This window comes from Pseudochaenichthys georgianus, chromosome 5 (genome assembly GCF_902827115.2).
Source record: "Pseudochaenichthys georgianus chromosome 5, fPseGeo1.2, whole genome shotgun sequence".
NCBI lineage: Eukaryota > Metazoa > Chordata > Actinopteri > Perciformes > Channichthyidae > Pseudochaenichthys > Pseudochaenichthys georgianus.
Window position 1 is genome coordinate 21,753,190 of NC_047507.1, and position 22,528 is coordinate 21,775,717.

A 22,528-nucleotide genomic window follows, 5' to 3' on the forward strand; every position below is an offset into this window, starting at 1 on the left:
GGCTCATTGAAAAACATGCGGTTGCACCTTTGACCACCGTTTTGTCCATGCAATAATTGTGTTTTCATATCAAGTCAATAAATGGGAGGAAGGCGGGCTCTGCAGCCTGCATCACATGAGAATAATGACACATGCCCTGACAAACACGGCTGATATGAAATCATGTTTTGGGATGAGGGGAAATCCCCCACACACAGTTAAAATGGCTAGTGCAAACAATGTGATCTTCATCAATACTTAGCAATCGTCTCAGTCTGTGTCTCTTTCCTCTTACTCAAGATGTAATTCTTTGAAAAACTTGATCTAAAATACTCTCTTCTTCCCTGTCTATCTGCAGCTGTGTGTCCAAAAAGTGCCAGAAAACGTGAATGAATACAATTAAAACTAGTATTGGTGTCCATCTTAATCTTAAAGATAAAAATGAATAAATTGCATTTGCTACACAAACTATAATAAAAAAAAGATCAACAGTTAAATAAATATCTTATGACATTATTAGCCATAAATATTTCCTCTTATTATAACCCTTGCAGTGTTTAAGAGCACAATGAGGCTGAATTTTCAACCTGCTACGAAATGTATTATCCATCTCTTCAAATCAAGATTAATGGGTGTATTTATGGATTGTGAGTTCAACACATAATCAATAAATTGTCCTTAATCTACGTGGTTCTCCCTCATAAAGGGTTGGGATGTAGATCCAGGTCAGACACACATGCAGCCATGATATATTGGATGTGTACAGAAGAATATTGAACAATTTCCGTATGTTTTTGAAAACAGATTATAACAACCCTCCGAGCCGTGTGCAGTCTGAGCCCTGAGGTCCATCTCTGTCTGTGTGTCTCCTGTGTGCGTCAGGCGAGGAAAGAGTGCGTCCCCTCCTCTCTCCTGCTCTGAGGTGAACAATAAGACTGGGGCTTGAAAAAGGAACTCCATCTTGATATACTCCTTCCTGTGAGCGTTTTCAAGTCTTTCAGCTCAACTATAGCGCGGAGGGCGTAGTCCCCAGACTAAAGGATCATTCCAGTTATGTTCAACCTGGGCCTCATTGTCCTGCTTTTGACATGAGTCAAATTGTATTTTTACTTGTACGTCTATTATATTAGGAGAATGAGTGTCCATTAACACATGGAGTTACTGTGTTTCCGTAGGCCTAGACAAAGCCCTTTATATCTAAGTGCGTCCTCTTCATGGAGTCCGGCAGTTTGCTATGACATTTCTACAGTAGTTCAGAATGGACAATAGAGAAGGCCTTTTGTGTTGTTATGTTAACTGTAGCCATCAGACGTTTTTGGACATTCTGGTAAAACTACAATTTCGTGGCCCATAAAGTAATGTTTTGTAAGGATGACTTCTGAGCGGGACATAATTCTTAAAAGACACAACGGCCTCAACAAGGTTCTGCAGTCTGATGCTCTTCACAACATGGAGCGAGCGGAGGGGTTAACAATTGGTTGCAATCGGTATATGCAACACTAGATGCACACTGTCCCTTTAATCTTAACCCTAATAATTGTTGTGAATTATTCCAAAGAAGCTGCATATTTTCTTTGTGCATTGCCTAAATGTTTTCTGTATCACTGTTTCAAACTGTATAGTTAATCAATATATTATGTGTAAAGACTAAGTACAATCAAAAATATTAGTTTAAATCAAATCTCTAAAAACTAAAGAACCAAATCGACATCTTTGACATCAAGTGGCAGTTTGTTACGTCCACACCTATTTCCAAAAACATCAAACAGGAATAAAAACAATGATGCACATGTGTGTATCCTTGGAAAGTATCGTTGTCTTGTGTTGTCTTTGGCAACACTTAATCCTGTAAATGTAAGTATTTTAACCAATAATATGCAGGAAAAAACTCTTGTGTCATGGCTGTCTAATTTTAGTTTCCCTTCACATCATGACATGAAGAAAACACAGCTGGAGAGGTGTTTTGTTCTTCTGTGAGGACTTTCTGACGGGTGCACAATGGAATAAGTTCTGACAAAGGAAAGCTGTAAAGATAAGATTTATGTCGCACATTTCTTCACATGAATATGTGTGTGTAGAAATGTTTCTTGTCTTTATGTGTATAACGTTTATTAACCATGATAGGAACAATTAATAGCATATAGCTTTATCGAAATAATAAAGAGTATTTCACCTGTTGACTGCACTCCTACAACGTTGTTTTACCTTATTATTGCCATCAACAGCATTATTATTTCGTAATTTACTCATACGCATTCCTTTTTATGTTAATCATTTATAAAATGTCATGAGATAGTGACAAATGTCCATCTCAGTTGCTAAGATATAAAAGAGAGAGAAGCAGCGAATCTCCATATTTGAGAGGCTGAAGGGATAAACAAAATAGTTGTGGATTCTTTTTCTGTCAATTGACTAATTGATTACTGTACTGATTGTTGCAGCTCTATCACTCACAAAGAAGAGGTAGCAAATTGATGAAACCCTGGCAACTACATTTTCCAAAATGCAACTTGCATGCTGACAGTTCGGTCAAGGATCCTGGTGTGTTGTTCCTATTGCAGCTAATGTAGCCACAATGAGGAAGAATTGTCTAAATAAATCATACAGTGCATGTCAAAGGGGTTTCCTGGAAGCTTTAAGGGGATTTAGGACAGCTTTGATTCAGGGCAGCAAAAAAAGAACAATATGACTAAGCCATCTATGCTGAAAGGAAATCATTTAAGCAAATATGAAACATGAATATCTGTCATTAATGTTTAGCAATACTTCATATTGCCTGTAACACACCTGTGTATTCAGTATTCATACAGTAGCTTTAGCATTTTCTGTGCTGAAGGAATACAGTTGCATAATGCACATTAAACACTTTCTGAGATGTATTCATTTGCTTCGACTTTCAGAAAACACATCACTGTTCATTTGAGTGACAGCTATTAACTGATACAGAAAATACTTCCATTAGATTGTTGTCATGGGAAGCCTAATGACAACACATCCCCGTAAAATAGGATTAACCTGAGTGTATAATGTGTCTGTGTGCCGTAGGACAGCAGCTCAGTGAAGAGCTCTGGATTCTAACATCCAGCAAACCTGCCCCAAAGACACTTTACATTATTGTAATAGAGTGAGTTTATCCCTTTTTGGGATTTTGTCGAAACAATCTTTTAGGAAGGGTCAGGAAGTCACTTTTGTTCCATCTATGATAACGGTTTAAGCACATTAATGTAGTTGACTTACTATAAAAACAATAACTGCATGGTTGATGAAAATGATGATACTGCTGCAGGATATATATTCAGGATAAAATATATAATTAGCTGAGTTCAGCATTAAGACAGTAGGTAACATAATCCGCCTTATAGCCCCTTTAAAGGCAAGTCTGCAATATTTCCACATGTATAAAACCAACTGCCTAATGTTATATATTTTGTTGGTTTGTGTACTTGCATTATCCAAAATGTTACCAACAATACAAAATAAAAGAAGAAGTACAGAATCAATCAAGGTAACGGCCTCTCTCATTTAGCTGCGCGTGGTGTTGTAAGGCCAGAAAACATACATTGACTTTTTGTCCAATTTCAAGCCACCGTTTTACGATCATCAATCATTTTTGATTATATTTGAACTGGAAAAAGGATTTTAGTCATTAGACGTCTTTAACATGGTAACTCTTCATTCAAACTTGACATAAACAATATATAACTCATTGTAGTCTTCGTTCGGTTTTGAACAATCACCTACTCTGCACAAACTCCCAGAAACCTGCAGGTCCGCTGCAACTCTGACTACTTTTAAATCCAGGCTGAAGACTTATCTTTTTGTCGCTGCTTTTAATTGAACTATTCATATCTTAGACTGCACTGTAACTTTTATCCATGTATTTTTTATTTTAATGTTTCTTTTATTAGCTTTTCTTTTTAATGACTGATTTTAAATGCCATTTTCTTAATGTCTTTCATTTTTTGTAAAGCACTTTGAATTGCCTTGTGTTGAAAAGTGCTATATAAATAAACTTGCCTTGCCTTGCCTTACTCTAGTTGAGAGTTTAAAAGAGACAATAATAAAATATTAATAATAAATAACAGTTATAAGGGAAAATTAACCTCCATAACATTTGTATTGTTAACCAATTCTGCTTCCAATGTGTTTGGAAGCAGTAGTCGTTACACACCTGAAAAATAGAATAAAGGACACAGTTTTCCTATGTTTAAAAAAAAAAAAGGAATATATGCACATTTTCGGTGGAAAAAGGATATTTGGGAGCTTTTGAGGTGGACTTTTATTCACCGCCAGGCTAGCTGTTTCCAATTGTTTCTAGCCTGAGTGTTAAACTAAGCTATGTAATGCTGTAGCCCTAATCCTAACCGGACATCAATAAGAGTTTATTAATTTCTCAGCAATCTCTCAAACAAGCAAACCAGTTTGATAGATTTAAATTCCTTAAATTATATTTCACCTACAAAATGCTTCTGTTTACATAAAGATGAATCGTTCTATCACTTCTGTTCTATCAGCTGTGCGTTTGAATTCAAATGTTAACTTTCTGGCATTTACATTTCATTAATAATGAAGGGAGACACAGGGTGGATAGAGTCTGCTTTTAGAGGCGATATAAATCTTCTACTGCAGGAAACATTGAGATGCAAGCCGCAACTTAACAGCCTCTGGATCAACGATCAATACTGGCCATGTGACACCGGAGTGAGCCAGAGTGACATCGCTGCTGTCAAGAAACTAAGCATCCTCGCTTTAAAGCATCTAATTAAGACAAAGTCACTGACGTCACATTTCATTATCAAACTAACCTCAGTGATCTGACAACACTGAGCACATTTTAACTCTCACTTATTATACAGCTCTTCCCTCATATGTGACTACCAAATCTGCTCAAAATAATGTTATTGATTAATAAAGATGTTATGAAAACAATACTCAGGGGTTTGCCCTAAATAGATAGAGCTCTCCAGCTTTTGGTTTGACAAAGATAAGAAAAAAATCATCAGCTAACAATCTCCAGGTGTGCCAGCGGATTACATCTATCAGGCAGGAAATGCCACAAATGTGGGTTGTACAGTAGAAACATCACAATACAATCAATGAAGTCACTGATAAGAATGAGTTATAAAATAGATTGTGTTTAAACGACGGGGATTGTAATAATCAATTATCATTGCAACAACATCAAAATATCAGTGACCAGCAAAAATGATGAAATAATATGATACATGACCTAATAAAATGATGAAATAATTCGATATGATTACTGTTGCAAAGCATTGGTAATAGTGATTATACTATGATTATAAAGTGCTGCAAGACGATTATAATGATTCAAATTATACATTTTTGGATGCATTCGAGACATGGGCTTCATATAATGTGTTACAGGATATTATGAATCTGAGTGCAGGTAGGGTGCATGCTGGGTATTTTTAGTAAGGCAGAGGGTGAGAGTGGACTGCCAATGAGTCTACAGCCCCTTTTCTTCCTTTTTCACTCCATTTCTTCCTTTCACACAAGCAGAATTTATGAGGCCATTACAAGTGTGCATGCAGTGTCAACAGTGCCCGGCTAATACCTTGATCCCGCAGCGTGAGGAGGCTGTCAGACAACACACGCATCGCCATAGAGACAAACTGCCCTCCCAGCGCTCATCCAGCTTAAACACTTAATTCCTTTAACATGCCTCAGCATCTCCAACACCTTAGCTGGCTTCTTTAAGGTAGCCAGCAACTTAAATAATGAATTCTGCCTTAGCAAACACTTATAAAGAACACATTTGTCAGTATAGGAGGAAACTGAAACCTGGTCAGATGCCCAGAGGATTCAAATCAAAACAGTGCCTTTTGCAAAACACCGAGATATATTTAGATGCATGCTAACGAACGCTTAGTACTAACCAACATGTGTCTTTAGCATTTTATGGATATCCATAAAATGCTAAAGACACATGTTGGTATTTATTTTTTATAATCAAATAGTTGTATTTTGGTCACATTCTTTACCATTCAAATAATAAGTTTATACTTTTTTTTTTAAAACAATTTCTTCTCTAAACTGATCTACAATTCCCATGAGAATATACAAAATAAAAATGTGTTAGTTTGTCACCCTATACTTTCTTTTCCTACCGTGTCGGTGGCTCTCAGCCCCACACCTGTTCCTCTGAATTTACAGGTTACAAATATAAAGTTTAGTTAAAAGCTAATGTTTTCCCAACTGGGCACTGTAGTTTGTGGTTAACACTTCTCAAAAAGGTATAAATAGTGTAATTGTTGGGGACTGTTTTCAGATACAGATTTATAATATTTGATGATCTAGTGAGTATTTACAGCAAAAGGGATTGAAGGGAAGTGCCCATTTTCATTGTAATGAGGAAACATTACATTGCATTTAGCTGACGCTTTTATCCAAAGCGACTTACAATAAGTGCGTTCGACCAACAAAATACAAACTTGAAGAAAACAGAATCATATAAGTACATCAGGTTTCATAGAGCAAAAACATTTCAAGTGCTACTCAACTGGCTTTAGATAAGCCAGCCCTTTATTAGTATATGAGTGCTTTGTTAATAGTTCTATCGCTCGAAGTGGAGTCGAAAGAGATGAGTTTTCAGTCTGCGCCGGAAGGTGCTTAAGCTTTCTGCTGTCCTGATGTCAATGGGGAGCTCATTCCACCATTTTGGAGCCAGGATAGCAAACCCACGTGTTTTTGCTGATGGGAACTTGGGTCCCCTTCGCAGCGAGGGTGCAGCGAGCCGTTTGGTTGATGCAGAGCGGAGTGCACGTGCTGGGGTGTACGGTTTAACCATGTCCTGGATGTAGGAAGGGCCAGATCCATTCGCAGCATGGTACGCAAGTACCATTGTCTTGAAGTGGATTCTAGCAGTTACCGGAAGCCAGTGGAGGGAGCGGAGGAGCAGCGTGGTGTGGGAGAATTTAGGAAGGTTGAAGACCAGACTAGCCGCTGCATTCTGGATGTGCTGCAGAGGTCGGATGGCACATGCAGGTAGACCAGCCAGGAGGGAATTGCAGTAGTCTAGGAGTGAGATGACGAGAGCCTGGACCAGAACCTGCGTCGCTTTCTGGGTCAGCTGGGGACGTATCTTCCTGATGTTGTAAAGCGTGTATCTGCAGCAGCGGGTTGTAGCAGCGATGTTTGCAGTGAAGGACAGGTTGTTATCTAGGGTCACACCCAGATTCCTTGCAGTCTGAGTCGGGGAAACAACAGAGGTGCCGATGTTGATTGTTAGGTCAAGAGTGGGACACTCTTTTCCCGGAAGGAAAAGCAGTTCAGTTTTGTCAAGGTTGAGCTTGAGGTGATGAGCAGACATCCACTGAGAGATGTCAGCTAGACAAGCAGAGATGCATGCGATGACCTGGGTCTCTGAGCGGGGAAAGGACAGAATTAATTGGGTGTCGTCAGCGTAGCAGTGGTATGAAAAACCATGCGGGCTAATGACAGATCCGAGTGAATTTGTGTACAAGGAGAAGAGGAGGGGACCAAGAACAGAGCCCTGAGGGACCCCTGTAGTTAATTGACAAGGGTCGGACTCCGACCCCCTCCAAGTAACCCTGTAGGTGCGGTCTTTGAGGTATGAGGTGATGAGGGAAAGTGCAGAGCCTGAAACTCCAAGTTCTTGGAGAGTGCGAAGGAAGATCTGATGGTTCACCGTGTCGAATGCAGCAGACAGGTCCAAAAGGATGATGACAGAGGAGAGGGAGGCTGCTTTAGCAGTGTGCAGTTCCTCAGTGACAGCAATGAGAGCAGTTTCTGTGGAGTGACCTGCCTTGAAACCAGACTGGTGCGGATCCAGAAGGTTGTTCTGATGGAGATAACAGGAGAGTTGTTTAAAGACAGCGCGTTCAAGTGTTTTAGACAGGAACGGGAGGAGAGAGACAGGCCTGTAGTTTATAACATCAGACGGGTTGAGAGTGGGTTTCTTTAGGAGAGGGTTTACTCTTGCCTCCTTGAGACTGTTTGGAAAGTGACCAGAAGTTAGAGAAGTGTTGATGAAATGGGAGAGAAACGGTAGAATATCAGGAGCGATAGTCTGAAGGAGGTTTAAACGGAGGGCGGGCAGAGGTAATGAGGGTAAGAACCTCACTTGGAGAGAGAGGGGAAAAGGAGGTCAGTGTGTGGGTGAAAGGAGGGTCTGGTGACCCAGCGGTGAGTAAAGGTGAGTCAGAAAAAGAAGAGCGAATATCATCAACCTTTTTTTCAAAGTGGTTAACAAAGTCGCTTGACAGAAGGGAGGAGGGGGAAGGGGCTTTGGGAGGGTCCAGGAGGGAGGAGAAGATGGGAAATAGTTTTGTGGGATTGGAATAGGAAGATTGGATCTTATCTTGAAAGAAAGTGCTTTTTGCCTGAGAGATCGAAGCAGAGAAAGAGGAGAGGAGAGCCTGATAGGTTAGGAGGTCGTCTTGGTGTTTGGATTTCCACCGTTTCCGCTCTGCTGCTCGAAGGACGGTTCTATTAGCACGCAGTGCGTCATTTAGCCAGGGAGCAGGAGGGGACTGACGAGCCTGCCGAGATGTGAAAGGACAGAGAGAGTCCAGAGAGGATGAGAGAGTAGAGAGGAGAGTTTCTGCAGCAGAGTTTGGAGGTAGGAGTTGGAACGAGTCAGAGGAAGGGAGGGCTGAGAGCACCGATGAGGCAAAGGTAGAGGGGGAGAGGGAACGAAGGTTACGGCGGACTTCGTACTTAAGTACAATTTTAAGAAAAGCTGGCCGATATATTGAGTATATTATTAGATATTAGATGTAGTAAATACGTATCATGAACATCAATTTTCAATTTGCCACTTATTCTTTTCAAGCTGCAGGCATGAGACTCGTTTTGTCAAATGTAACTATATATTTTGAAAGTGGTCACTTCTTGTTGGAAGACAAAATAGTTTTTGTAAAAGGTGTGTTTTATTTCTCAAAATGGTATATCAGAATCAGGGTTCATGACCAAAGCTGAAACGTTTCAAATGATGTGCAGCCCCAATGATAAAATGAGTGGTCAACAGAGAGCAAAGTGGTGTTTACAACATAAATGCAGCCGCCCCTTGGTGTGAGTTGAACAGCCAAATGCTGTCATTATAGACTCCACGGGGCCTTTGTCCCTCTCTCTGTGATCCATCTGCTGCTGGGGGGGCGCTGCAGCAGGCCTGCCATCACGCTCACTGGCACTAGGCTGTTCTACATGTGGCTGCTTGACACAACACAGCAGGAGGGGCATTATGTCCCGGTGGCAAGAGCAGTTCAATAGCTGCGGCAGCATTAGCTCTCATTACACACACACCAGCTCATTACAGCTCACCGTGGGGTGATGCTGTCAGGGGGACGTGGGCCTCCATCAGAAGAGCCTCACAGTGTGCAGAGACATACCAGTGGAACACGTTATTCACTGATGGACCATTAGAGAAGCCCACTGCAGCTAAACAGGGCTCTCGTTGAGCAGTGTGGGATGTTGAGGCAATAATGTGCTTTAATTGTCTGCCCTATGGACCCTGCTCTGATGTGAAAGCATGTGATCAAATTACTTGTTTTTTTGCCTTTTACTATTATATGCAGTTTTGGTCCTTTGAATATAAATAATGTACATCCAAGGACATGTTTTTGATTGGGGTATAAGGGGTTTATTTGCATTAAATATTCAATATGTTATTTTCTGTAAGTAGGGGTCGTTATCAAAACCATACAAAACGAGTTTGATGCCACTGTGAAGAATCCTGAGTATCTGAGTTTTTCTTTGTGCTCAGTTTCTACCGGGTAGGACTACTAAAAATGACCAAGATTGAAAAAGTGTGTCCTCGAAATGTGGCTTTAATCAGATGAAAAGTCCATTTAGGAGGATTTCTGATAATACATAAGAACACTGTAAGAGTTCACACCTCAAACAATTAAACAACTAGGTCTAGTTGTTTGAGTCACTTTAATGCAGAAATGTTACATATTTCACCTTTAAGTTGTGGTAGAAGTGATAACTGAAATAATTGTGGCAGGAACTGTAAACAATATATGAAAACATTAAACAAACAGTTTCAGAAATGAGCTGTACACATCATTTTCCCACTGCATTTCAGCTACACGAGTTAAACTCCTGCAGTGCTCCACAGCTGAGATAAGCACACAGAAGAACACCTTGCATCCCAAAGCAAGAATCACATCATGTTGAGAGGAAATGAAACAGACCTGCTGTCCATCTCAGGTGGTACAGAGCAGAAGGTGAAATTAATTTAGATGGATAAACATGCTGACATATCAGAAATGAAATGTAATAAGCCCTAATGAATGTCTGATCTTCCACCTGTCTCTCTTTAAGTTTTGCCGGACGACACAAAAAGCCCCCTATTGTTTTATGACTTCACTGAAAAACTAATCTCAAAGTAACTTTACTGCCAGTACAGCAATGTCACCTTGTGCTAGTTAGTGTGTCTTTGTTTGACCTGAATTTTGAATGCTTTGTGATAATTTAAAGTTTCATCAAATTTTTGGAATATCCGGAAAAAAAAGAAACCGAACGAAAGCACAAAAGAAAATGATACTTCGTACAAACGAAGGCAAGTTTTTAACAATAATTGGTTGGGAAGAATTTAGCAACATGGCAGCCATTACACTGTACTACTACTGTACACACATAGAGTATATTTCCATTAAAGCTGTCCCAATGTTTTTTAGCCGTATCATATTCTAGTTATATTTTCCAAGCATTATTTCTCATGCAACAATGTCCATCATTTGTTCCCTCTACATTTGTATTGAATGGGAATGAGTCTCTTTCAAATGTCTCAGAATTAACCCAGGGTATTAAAAGTGTTAATACACTAAATGCAAATGTACTGCTTCACTACAGTATTGTCTCCGAGGAAACATAACGTTGTTGATCTGGACAATTCACATTGTAACTCTTCACCCATTCATTACAGAACCTTTATCCACAAGGGAGAGATTATTGGACTTATGTGTGCATGCATACGCCCCACTCTGCTTTACATTTCCAACATAAACTAACTTTAATTAGGCACATTTCATAGTCTTGTAGAGGGATGATAACATCTATGGAATCATGTAATGAATACATTGCCTATAGCTTCTCTGATGTATCCCTATTGTCTGATGTCCCATGTTTCCTGATCAATTGTACAACCCAAGTCTTATTCAATGCTATCCAAAGATGTTTACATTTGTAATGTACTCAAGGACATATATACCACTGTGACAATACTGGTAGTTGTAGGTACAAGCCTATTAATTTTTTTCTTGATTATTGTAACCTTTCATTTAAGTGTCCACTTTGAAAATATTTCCAAAGATGGCCGTGTCCCTCCAGATTGGAATTCCCTCTTAATCTGTTTAACGAAATAAAAGAAGCCTTCTTCATTCAGTTTAGTCAAATGAAACCTTTTTTTAAACCACTGAGCCCGATAAACTGTATATGTATTTTTATGTTGGTGTTGTAACATATTGATGCATACTTTTGATTATAATGATGTTCTGATGTACTTGTACATGTGCTCGGGTGGGATTCATTCGTCATGTTTTTCAAAACGTTTCTATTATTTATCTTTCCAATTCTCCTGTTTAAAATGTCCAAAAGTTATTTCCTGAGTGTCTGTCCTGAACATATTCTTTGTACATTTGCACCAGTGTTGCAGCTATGTTTTGTTTTTGGAGTATTCAAGTTATGGGTTGTGCATGTAAACATTACATCCTGGTTTTAGAATGGCCAGAAAATTCTTTTGAAAAAACGTACAGTGTCTAACAGCTGCAGTCTCCCTTTAAAGACTGCATTATTTTTATACACCTCTCATTATCCTGCAGTAGTTTTCTACATTTCTTTGTTGACTCAATATGCCTGATTTTACTGAAAAAGCTTTAATGGCCTATTATACTTAATGGAGCCAGTGGTATTTCCTTTACTCCCTTCACTTGTTTTTATGTTAATGTCTGCACTTTATTTTGAGAATCCTAAACTGATCCTATAAGCTCAAAATCCTGGCTTTTTGGACTATTTGTGTCTCTTTTGTTGCATTGTAAAATTAGGTAACCCTTTCAGTTTCAACGATTCCTCCAGCTTAGTGACATAGTTTCAGAATCTGCCCTGAGACTGGAACAATTTATGATATTGAATCCCTTTTTCTTCATGTTGAGTCCAGTCCCAATCGAGAATCTGCATCATAAAAACTGCCTCAATTGAAAAACCCTTTCAGACGAGTGTCTTATCTGAGCTCGTATAAAAAGTTCAGCTCTCAGCCAATAAAAAGTCATAGGAATTTCAAGAGAATGTTTGAGGAATGGAAAATTAGTTTACTTAAGCAAATGAATTCGAGTGATTGAAGAGTTTTGAGGGAAGGATTCGTGTTTAGGCTCATTGTGTTGAGCACCATGAGTTTCTCTAATGGTTTCTACATTACACACATTTAGAGAGCATTCCCTAGAAAATCAACAAATCAATGTGCTGTACATTTGTTAAATGGCATTTTGGTGTTATTTTAATAATTTGTTGGTTATGTTGTTTTCATATCTGGGTGCCAGTCCCATTAAAAGCTTTTCATTTTGCTAGTGCACGGCAACTTTAAAATAAAAGTATCTCTTGGACCAAGCATCTTACTAGTGCTGCTGCTGCTGTGCATGCCTGTTCCTTTTGAAATTAGTCTTCGATGGAGTCATTACAGATTAAATGAAAAATGAGGGCAGACCCAACTAATAACACAAAACCACTGCACTACTTTAGTTAAATGCTCTCTCAGATCAGTGAAGGATGAATTTGATCTTACCATGTATGAGTTTTCATTCTGCTTGTAAACATCAGAGCTTATTGACCAGACCCTTTGTCGCCTTACATCCCAGTAAAGCTGTATTATCAAGAGTCCAGAGTAGACCTGCTCCTCCAGACCTGCAGTGCATTAAAGACGTCATTGACTCCCTGCTCAGGACGTACTGCAGAGCAGAATAACTGAGAGACAAGTGTCAGACCTCATAACCTCCCTCATAAAGGCTCCATTAGCTCCTGCACTACTGAAAGAAACATCACTAAACTGACACCTCCACTGTGTGTGTGACCGGACGTCTGATCAGTGTGTATGTGAATGCTGGTTCAACAAATAAAACTTAAGAAAATAAACTGCTTCTAAAGAAAAATTCTATTATATTATAATGTAGAAAAGTCACATTAGATTGGAAGCGATTTCCATGTACTGAAGGTCGTTTAATTTCCATCATGAAAACAGCAGGTTTTAATTTTCCTCAGCCACAGCAGGATTTTACTGCCAAGAGAGAGGAGGAGTATCTGTCAGAGAGACACTCCCTCCTGTCCATAATAAGTGATTTGATTCGTCAAAGTGGTGAGTCAGCAGGTCAAATTAAGCGTAGAAGATGCACATTGTTATCAAGCCGGTGTTAGTTTTGAGTGCAGAGGTGATTCCACACAGAAGAGGTCTCTTGCTCTTCTCAGTCCGGGGTGGACGTTCAGAAAAATAGCTAAATACTGTATAAAAGAAGCTGCTACAGCCAGAGCCACAACACATAGGCCTACTGTTTAAGACCGTTTCGCTGTCTTAATGCACTGAGGTTACATTGAGTTACACATGAGGTTACAACTGAAACACTGAGCAGTTATTAAATCATGTTCTTCTGTTATTGATTCCCTCTGCATTGCAGTGCTCTTTTAAAAGATAGTCACCACCATCATCATGGCAATACATCACTGCAGGAGACCTTGCAGATGCCACTTTCATTCTGCATTTACTTTCTCTTCTCCAGATTAAGACAGTGTGTTCAATTGATATTATTATTGAGGTCTATTTTAGTGTTCTAATTATTTGTGTCTGTCTGTGCTGTTTATTCTGTGGTACTGTGGCCTGCATGGCTGTATTAATTTGCTATACAAATAAAGCCGAGTTGAGAAGTTTGAAACTCACCAGTCCAACAGGTACTGGGACCTGGTGATGCAGAACACCAGGATGAGTCCGGTCCGGCATCAGGGAGCAGTGAAGAGGTTCAGCTCTGGTGACTGATGGCTTCAGCAGGACGCTACAATCCTCTAACGCATTTCACGTAAAGAAAACATCTCTAAAATCTAAACCACTCACAACCGGTTGCCTTTACCCAGCTGCCATGACTTCATACAGTTTTGAGAAATAAGACACAATGCAAGTATTCGTTACCCGTTTAAAACAATACGTATTGTATCCAAACACTCATAAATATAATCATTTAATACAAAAATAAAATTGTAAATTGCCTTAAAAATAATCCAAACACATAAATGATTTCAGTCCGTTCTAAACTCAGAACGTTTTTTCCAGTTGTGAAAATGTGCTGCTTTTGTTCCTCATGCTAATACACTGAATGTTATTGGGTTTTAGACAGACATAACAACTGTTTATTTAATGGGAGAAATTATCAGCAGATTGTTGTTCATTAAAATAACAGCAGCTGTAGATTAATGTCCTTTCTCAGTTCAGATATATCACTGCTGTACAGTTCGGCCACTTGCAGATATTTTCTCCACATCAAAGTGTACAGTACCATCTGGTGGATATTTTCATACTGCACAATCCTCTCTAGACTTTCAAATATTTAAACCAGGAGTAACCTTTTCATGTTATGCTTTCTCACCATTACAATAGATCCTTAGAAGGCGAAGCTTTATAAGATTTTAAACTGTGTAAACTGAATTAAATTAACTGTCAGAAAAGAAAAAAAACAGTTACAGTATTCCTTGTGTTTATTACATGCTGAAACTGCAAAGATCTGAGGCAATGTGTTTGTTGTTTCTAAAATGTCGTTAAAAAAAATTAGACAGTAGTATTTACACTCTAAATCCAAACTACACAGCAAGTAGAATCATTTATATATTAGGTAATGCTCCTGTAGAAGGACAGCATTTCATCCATACTCTGCTCAGGCTGCTCAGGCTGAGACTGGCTCTGCTGCTGAGGAGGAACCTGGGGAGGAACCTGGGGAGGAACCTGGGGAGGAACCTGGGAAGGAACCTGGGAAGGAAACTGAGGAGCATATTGGGGAGCATAATGTGTTGGATATTGTGGAGGATATTGTGGAGGATATTGTGGAGGATATTGTGGAGAATATTGTGGAGGATATTGGTTGTAATACTGGTTTGGGTACTGGGGGGGATACATATGAGGCGGTCCAGCAAACTGAGGAGGAGGTGGACGAGGAAACTGAGGATAATGAGGGGGAAACTGGGGATTAAAGGGAGGAGCAGACACCGGAGCGGGCTCTGCTGGAGGACCTGAAGGTGAAGCCTGTGATGGAGTCTGTGGCTGTGGAGGAGGTGGAGGAGTCGGGGGAGGTGGTTGAGGGGCAGGAGGTGAGGGGGCAGTTTTTGGCAGAGGAAGTGGCTTCTCTTTGCTCTCAAAGACCTCTTCTGGGCCTTTGCTCCACTTGAAGGACATCTTGGATTTACTCTCCTGAGTTTTAACCTTCACCGATCGCTCTCTCTTCCACTCAGAAAAGTACGCAGTGGGAGGGGCGAATTCTGACTCTCGCTCATCGCGACGCCGAGATGTCCACTCGTTAAACATGGACTCTGGAGGAAACAGGAAAAAGGAGGAGTTAAAGAAGTTACTTACTTCACAAAGTAATACAACTTTACTGAAATCCCTTAAAGCCGACGATAGCATACTTTGTTTATAAAAGTTTGAATTTGTGTTCCACCCATGGCACATGTCAGTATAGATATATATCCACAGCTGCATAACATAGGACTACAAAAAGAGTGAGATCAGTACCTCCAACTATATGACCTTTAACTTAATATTCCACTTGCAGATGTATGCATGTTCAGGGAAGCCCCTGAATTTACCGAGAAATGATGCAGGACACCAAAACAGTACTGGAAAGGGATCTTAACCAGATGGGAAAACGAATGATCTTGTTTGTAACATGAAGTAGGTTTCTTCTAATATAATGCAATGCAAATGTTGTCAGCTTTCCAAAGTCATTGCTAAAAAGGTAAGAGGTTTCCAAACTCTCTGAAGAACTATCTGTTCAGAACACTTAAGTGCAATGTGAAATAATAAGTGTCCTTCTGAACTTAGAAATCTGGGATGTCAAACCCTTTCCCTTTCTTCTTAACTGTGCTCATTGGACTTTGGGTTTAACCTTTGAAGCCGCTGAATGAAATGTAAGCATCATTTATTTGTTGTTCTTGCATCGATGATTTGCCATTGTTTAAAAAAGGAAGTACAAGTCCTACTTTTGCTTGGCACTCACATGTTTTCCCGACAAACCTTAATCGTAGTCCTACATTTTTCTCACTAGAGACCTTTTAGACAAAATTAGACATACCTTTGCCTCTGTCCCATTCCCTGACATGAGGAACTCCTGGTTTGGAGTCCTTCCTTTCCTGGATCTCAACTTCCACCTTCCTCGCTCTGCTGAACTCTGGTACCTCCTCTGGTGGAGCCGGGGGTCCTATCAAGTCGCCTTCGTCATCCCCTCCTAGGACAAACAATTCACAACAATCCCTCATTAGCGTTCATGTGATCTTTGAACTGCAGCATGCATGTAGACTTTATACGCAAACGGCTGGATTTGATGTGAGGGAGTTGAGGATACACACCTTCATTGTCCTCGTCCTCCGTGCCATCCAGCTTGGCCTTCTTCGTCTTCCTAGTCCTCACTTTAGCCAATCGAGCCTTCAGGATGGCCTGCCTCTTGTCCTTCAGCTGTTCCCTCTTAGTGCGCTGCTCGGTTGTCTGAAGGACAAGAACAAAGACTGAGCAAACACTCAAGACAGCATTATTCATTTTTTTAAATAAATATAGATTTGATTAACTAGATACAACAATATAACAGACTTAAAGTGTATAGTCGGCTGAGCAAAAGTGGGTAAACTACAAATACATAAAGTCCATCAAAATGTGGATTTGTGTGCATCTACATACATGCAAGAGTATGCTTTTAGTGTGGGGGACTATGTTATCCATAGAACTTTTAAAATGCCCTCTCCTAATATATATTTATATTTTAACAGGCTAGATATGTGTTCTCACCTGGTCTCTGAGCATGTCCAGAGTTTCTCTCTGCTTCCTGCGCTGCTCGGCATCATGAGCGAACGCAAAGTAACCCACACCGAGATCCCGAGCCTCTGTGAGACAGAACAGACAGAAATATGTGTTTTGAACAGCACAAGACTTAAAGAACACATACCTGTATTTCAAACGTCTGCTGGAAACATTTAAGAGATGCGTTAAAAGTAACCTTGTCCTCTGATATCCTCGTAGTGGATGGGTCCGACAGGCTTCTTCATGGCCTCCTCTTCCTCCATCTCCCACTCCTGCCTCTGCAGCTCTCGGCGCATGTCCTCTGAGAGTAAGGTCTTCTCAGCAGAGGCTTTTCTACATGGAAGAGTGGTATCAATAAAGTTCCCGTCATCAAGGAACCAACTCCTGCACATTTTAAAGGTTTTATCTGTAGGATATTTACGCTTTTCCGTAAAGGTTTTGGTCCAATTTCTCAAACCCAGGCAGGTCTTTCTTCATGCATCTCCGAGATCGGCCCAAAGCATCCTCATAATCCACCCTACAGATTAACAAAGCAGCAGAACAGATTACTAACAGGATATAAAAAAAATGTATATATACACATTTAAATAATAAGTGAAGCATCCTATTGCTATTATAGGTATCACTTTAATGGTACTGGAATTGGTATGAATATCATACTTCTTTCTGACAGCCCTATAGTATTTAACATATGTGCTTTGAAACTAAAATACTAACTGCACTTTACATTTCCTAAATCAAACCCCTACAAATATATGAAAGAGACATTACCATTCCTCATTTGGGTTTTCAGGAGGAGGAACAGGAGACCTATTTCCTCTTTCCTCTCTTTCGCTTTTCTGTGCAAGCGTTTCTCTCTTTTTGTCAATAATCTTCTGGGTGAAATCCACCAGGAACAGTCCTTCTGTCTCTTCATCTGGGGAATACAAGACAAGTTTATTATAAAGTACATTTTGATATGGAACTAAATTATTAGAAGATATCATTTTTACTCAACCAACCTGGAAAGTCTCCTTTTGTCATTTGCTCGTAGAGTTTGGCCTTCTCCTCTAGCTTGCGTCTGTTATTAGAAGATTAGAAGTTTTTGTCATCATTTTATCATGACAGTGAATCTACAATATTATATGTTGAACTCACTTTGAGGTATCCAGACTGCTCTGCTCCTCAGACAGTTGCTCCGCATCTTTCTCAGCTCTTGCTGAAACTCCAGTGTTTTGTTTGATCCAGACATTAGGTTTCTACTCAAGAGCATGAAGACGAAACATCGTTAGTGATCTCACTAACATTTAATGATTATCTTCTTCATCGGTAATGGATAAAATGTCAGAAAATAGTGCAAATGTCCATCCTAGTTTTCTCAATATCTCGGGTTTTTTCGGTACATAACCGGGAGATATTCAGTTAATATGATATACTAGAAGAAGGAGAATATATCTGAGAAGCAGAAAATGTTATAAGCTTTTCTGACATTTATGCAAGAAAATGTACTTTTACAAATTAAAAATAATGAGTCAACCAATCGTTGTAGCTCTAGATCTCTTTCATTAAACAAACAGGTAAAAATAGGCCCCAAAACAAATACCACATAATGTACCTTGACTTTGGCTCTTGATGTGAACCCAGCTCCTGTGTTTTCATGCCCAAGTTTGTCCTGTTTGAATTGTTCCTGCTTCCTGTACAGTTCAGCTTTAAGGTCCACCAGCTGTAAGAAAAAACGTGATATCAGAAATAAAGTTATACTTAAATCAATAGTTATTGTTTTGCTACTAACACAGCTGTAACTCTGTTTATGTGTTAGCAACATAGCCTGAGAGTTAGCTACCGTTAGCTGTTATATTTAACTAAACGCCACACAGCAGCGATAGTAGTTTGTAAAGCTGCTTCTGAATGCCACTCACAGATGAAGCCGTCACGTTGAAGGGTTTCTTCTTTTTATCCATGTTTATCACTTCTTTAATACTCCATGATGTGCGAGCTGCTGCTGCTGAGCTGCTGCTGACTTCTTCTTCTCTCGTTTTTGGCGGATTGCAAATCACTTAAAAGGTGCATACCGCCACCTACTGTACATGAGTATGAATCATCATATCATTCCAACTCTTTAACCTATGATCTAATCAAAATAAATACAAATAAATAAATAAATCAACAAAACCATGAATTAAATAAATAAAAAATACAAATCTATGTTCTTTCCTGACCTAACCTAAAATTATTTGTCCTACCCCATCCACTCAAGAATGTAAACAGTGCCTTTCTGGTAGCTCTTACTCCCTCTCCTTTTGTTCCCAAAACATCAACCACACTCCATTCCCTCTCTGCCTCTAAAACTTTAGCCTTTAATTTTTCTCTTTCCGCTTTATAGATGTCACAATGTAACAAGATATGTTCTACATCTTCTTTTACTCCGCAGTTCCCACACTTGTCACTGTCACTTTTCCCCATGATATACAAAGTCGTGTGATTTATTCTGAGTCTAGCTATCGTGATTTCCCCCCTTCTGTTTCTTACTTTATAAATAAATTGTAATTAGTGCGAATGCTGTTTACAGCATTCCACTATAGTACTTCAAAACTTTATTCTTCCCCTTAAACTTATTATTTCAGCCAATACTTTGGCACTCCATAACTTCAGCTTATTTTCAGCTACAGAAACCATTCAAATATTAAACTATTCAGCCTGTTCAGGAATCGATGGGAAACCGTCAACTTTTTCAAAATATTTCATACTTTTTGAAATATTCAGCTTTTTAAACTCTTTTTTTTTTACAATGAAGTCAATGGGAAGAGCCTTCAAATCAGCCAATACTTTAGCTCTCCATAACTTCAGCTTACTTTCAGCTACAGAAACCATTCAAATATTAAACTATTCAGCCTTTTCAGCAATAAGAAATCTTCAACTTTTTCAAAAATATTTCATACTTTTTGAAATATTCAGCTTTTTAAACTATTTTTTTAACATTGAAGTCAATGGGAGATGCCTTCAAATCCTGTTTTCCTACACTTTGCGCCAAATGCTTCTCCTTCCACATAATTTCAGCCAGACCCTTCATTCCAACTTTCAAATGACCACAAGACCTTCAGCTATTCAAACTTGACTTTTACTTTTGATATCTTTTAAACATTCTGAGATATTGAATTTAGTTTGGAGCTTGGTAGAGAGGCATTTTTCAGATGTTTACATTAGAGTGGATGGAGCAGCTCGTTAACTCTAGAGTGCTTTGATCTCAAAACAGAGTGCAGGACAGCTCAAAATTCTCCCCCAAAAATGTTTTAAACTTGCCATACTTCCCAAACCCTACACTCCTCAGACATATTTTTTCATGGAAAACGTAGGAAAACCTCTCCTAGGTTGTAAAATAAAAATAAAATAAGAAAAAATATTAGACAAAAGGCCTCTTGAGGGCATGAAGTGACAAAAACGTTCAACATTCCTCCATTGAAGCCCATTGTAATTTCAGGCAGATATTTCCTCACGGTAGCAGCCGCACACCTTTAGTTAAACTGCCAAAAAGGCCACATTATTAACCCGAAACTACACAAAAATTACACTTCAGATACTCAACTTCGTTGACATGCTTCACGTTTTGAAATTTCACAGATATCTGTTACGGTGCTTCCACAAAACGTTCACATGTAAGAGGTTCATCTCTCATTCAGAACAATGGAAACCTGTGATCTCTACAGAGCTTGTTAGCTCAACTATAAACACCTGTGTAATGGAACACGATGATGTCATCACTCCAGCTGACATGCAGCAGACTTCAACAGTCCAGCTGTGAAGACGATTCCGGACAGTTTTGAGCTTTCTTCAAATGCCGTTGCCATGGCAACACAATGCTCGCCTTGAAACACGGTTTTCTCATAGCTTCAGTGAAAATACTCCAAACAGCCCAGAACTTCACAGGTTTGATAACGATGCAGCCATAAATGCATCTAAGTGTAGTATGGGGTGTCATAAAATGTCGTTGCCATGGCGACAGACCACTCACCATGAAACACGATGAGGCTGTAAATCCAATCGACACTGTCCAATCGTCGTCCAATCTTCACTTGTATATCACCGGTCCATGCCTCAACAGCTCTACGACAAATCTGAGATCTCACCATATGCCGTTTCCATGGAAACGCATCCCTCGCCATAAAATATGATGTCACTATAACTCCTATGCAAATGTTCAAAGAGTGCTCAAACTTCACATGTGTGCTAACAGTCCAGCCGTGAAGACATCTCCAGGACAGTTTTGAGATTTCTTCAAATGCCGTTGCCATCGCAACACAATACTCACCATGAAACACGGTTTTCTCATAACTTCAGTGAAAATACTCGAAATGGCCCAAAACTTCACAGGTTTGGTAACAATGCAGCCATCAACACATCTAAGAGTATTATGGGATGTCATCAAATGTCGTTGCCATGGCGAAATATCATTCACCATCAAGTTAGTTCAAAAGTTTGCAGTTCAAATATTCTTCTGCTTTCCCAAGCCTTTTTACATTCTTTTCTCATCTTAATAGAAATTCATTCACTACTACTTATATCTGATATTTAACTCCTTCAGCCTATTTTCAGCTTCAGAAAACATTCAACTATTACATTATTCAGCTATTTCAGGACATCAAGGCTATACATGTTGTTGTTTATACCTTTTTTTAAACATTTTCTTTGAAATATTAAGCTTTTTCTGCATTTTTTTTGCTAAAAGCAGCTACCATTCAGCTAATAACATTCAGCTTTTTCTGCATTTTCAGGTAAATTCAGCCATAAATGTTCACAGTTTACAGCATTCGCACGCATTTTCTGCAGGAAATGCATTTTCTGCAGGAAATGCATTTTCTAGTTATTTCAGCTGCAGTGCTGCACTTCCACAAGAGTTTATTGTCCCGTTAGCTCCCGGTTAGCTCACACTGCAGCGGCCGCTCTAAAGTATTCACTGTCTGACAGCTGATGCATATCCCCAGTTCCCCTTAGCCTGAGTGAATGTGTGTCAGTCTGAATTGACGCTGTTTGGTATCACAGCGCTGTTATGAAAGTTTCTCTGGTATAAAACGGGTGATGTTAGCATAGCAACCGAAGCTAAACTGACTACTTGCATCCGATAGCTGCAATAATACAAAACAACACGTCTGCCTCTCTCCACAATGATCGATAACAGTGAACGGATGGTCAAAGTAAGGTACAAATAAACAGAATCACACGAAGCCTGGTTAGTGTTGCCTGACTTTATAAAGTGTGTTTATAAGCACTACTGCTTGTAGGCAGGCATAACAGTCCAACCCAGTCTCACGGCATTTCGTGTTCACCAACACGATTTTTAATCTATTGATTCGTGTTCACCAACACGATTTGCCCCTTTTTTTCGTGTTGCACAGCACGATTTTAAAAGCAATGTATTTCTACTGGTAATGTGTTTCGTGCCTGCAGGCTGCAGCACGTCTTTTTCTCCGGTCGGGTCGTGGAAGACCGGAAGCTGTGTGGTTCATAAAAACATGTTCTTACTCAATATCAAGCCACAGTTATTGCTTTTAT

The 22,528-nt window shown here is 39.5% G+C and overlaps 1 protein-coding gene across 1 annotated transcript; it reads right to left on the reverse strand.

The window, feature by feature from the left end:
• Positions 1 to 14,679: 14,679 nt before the first annotated feature.
• ccdc174 (coiled-coil domain containing 174) lies at positions 14,680 to 20,655 on the reverse strand. Its single transcript, XM_034083100.2, has 12 exons — positions 20,565 to 20,655; positions 18,901 to 19,062; positions 18,597 to 18,704; positions 18,140 to 18,240; positions 18,004 to 18,062; positions 17,774 to 17,918; positions 17,424 to 17,519; positions 17,199 to 17,335; positions 16,991 to 17,085; positions 16,558 to 16,693; positions 16,284 to 16,436; positions 14,680 to 15,522 (listed from the first exon to the last, which is right to left on the reverse strand). Exons 2-12 carry the CDS (start codon positions 18,940 to 18,942, stop codon positions 14,828 to 14,830), a joined length of 1,767 nt encoding a protein of 588 aa, XP_033938991.1. The 5' UTR covers positions 18,943 to 19,062; positions 20,565 to 20,655; the 3' UTR covers positions 14,680 to 14,827.
• Between the last annotated feature and the right edge of the window lie 1,873 nt (positions 20,656 to 22,528).

Bases quoted from the DNA above. Each gene is read 5' to 3' on its own strand.
- ccdc174 (XM_034083100.2), bottom strand. From the start codon at position 18,942: ATGGATAAAAAGAAGAAACCCTTCAACGTGACGGCTTCATCT. The intron at 18,063-18,139 runs GTGAGTTCAACA...TTCTAATAACAG, and splicing joins AGCAGTCTGGATACCTCAAA to ACGCAAGCTAGAGGAGAAGG. The intron at 17,086-17,198 runs GTTACTTTTAAC...TCTGTCTCACAG, and splicing joins CGAGGATATCAGAGGACAAG to AGGCTCGGGATCTCGGTGTG.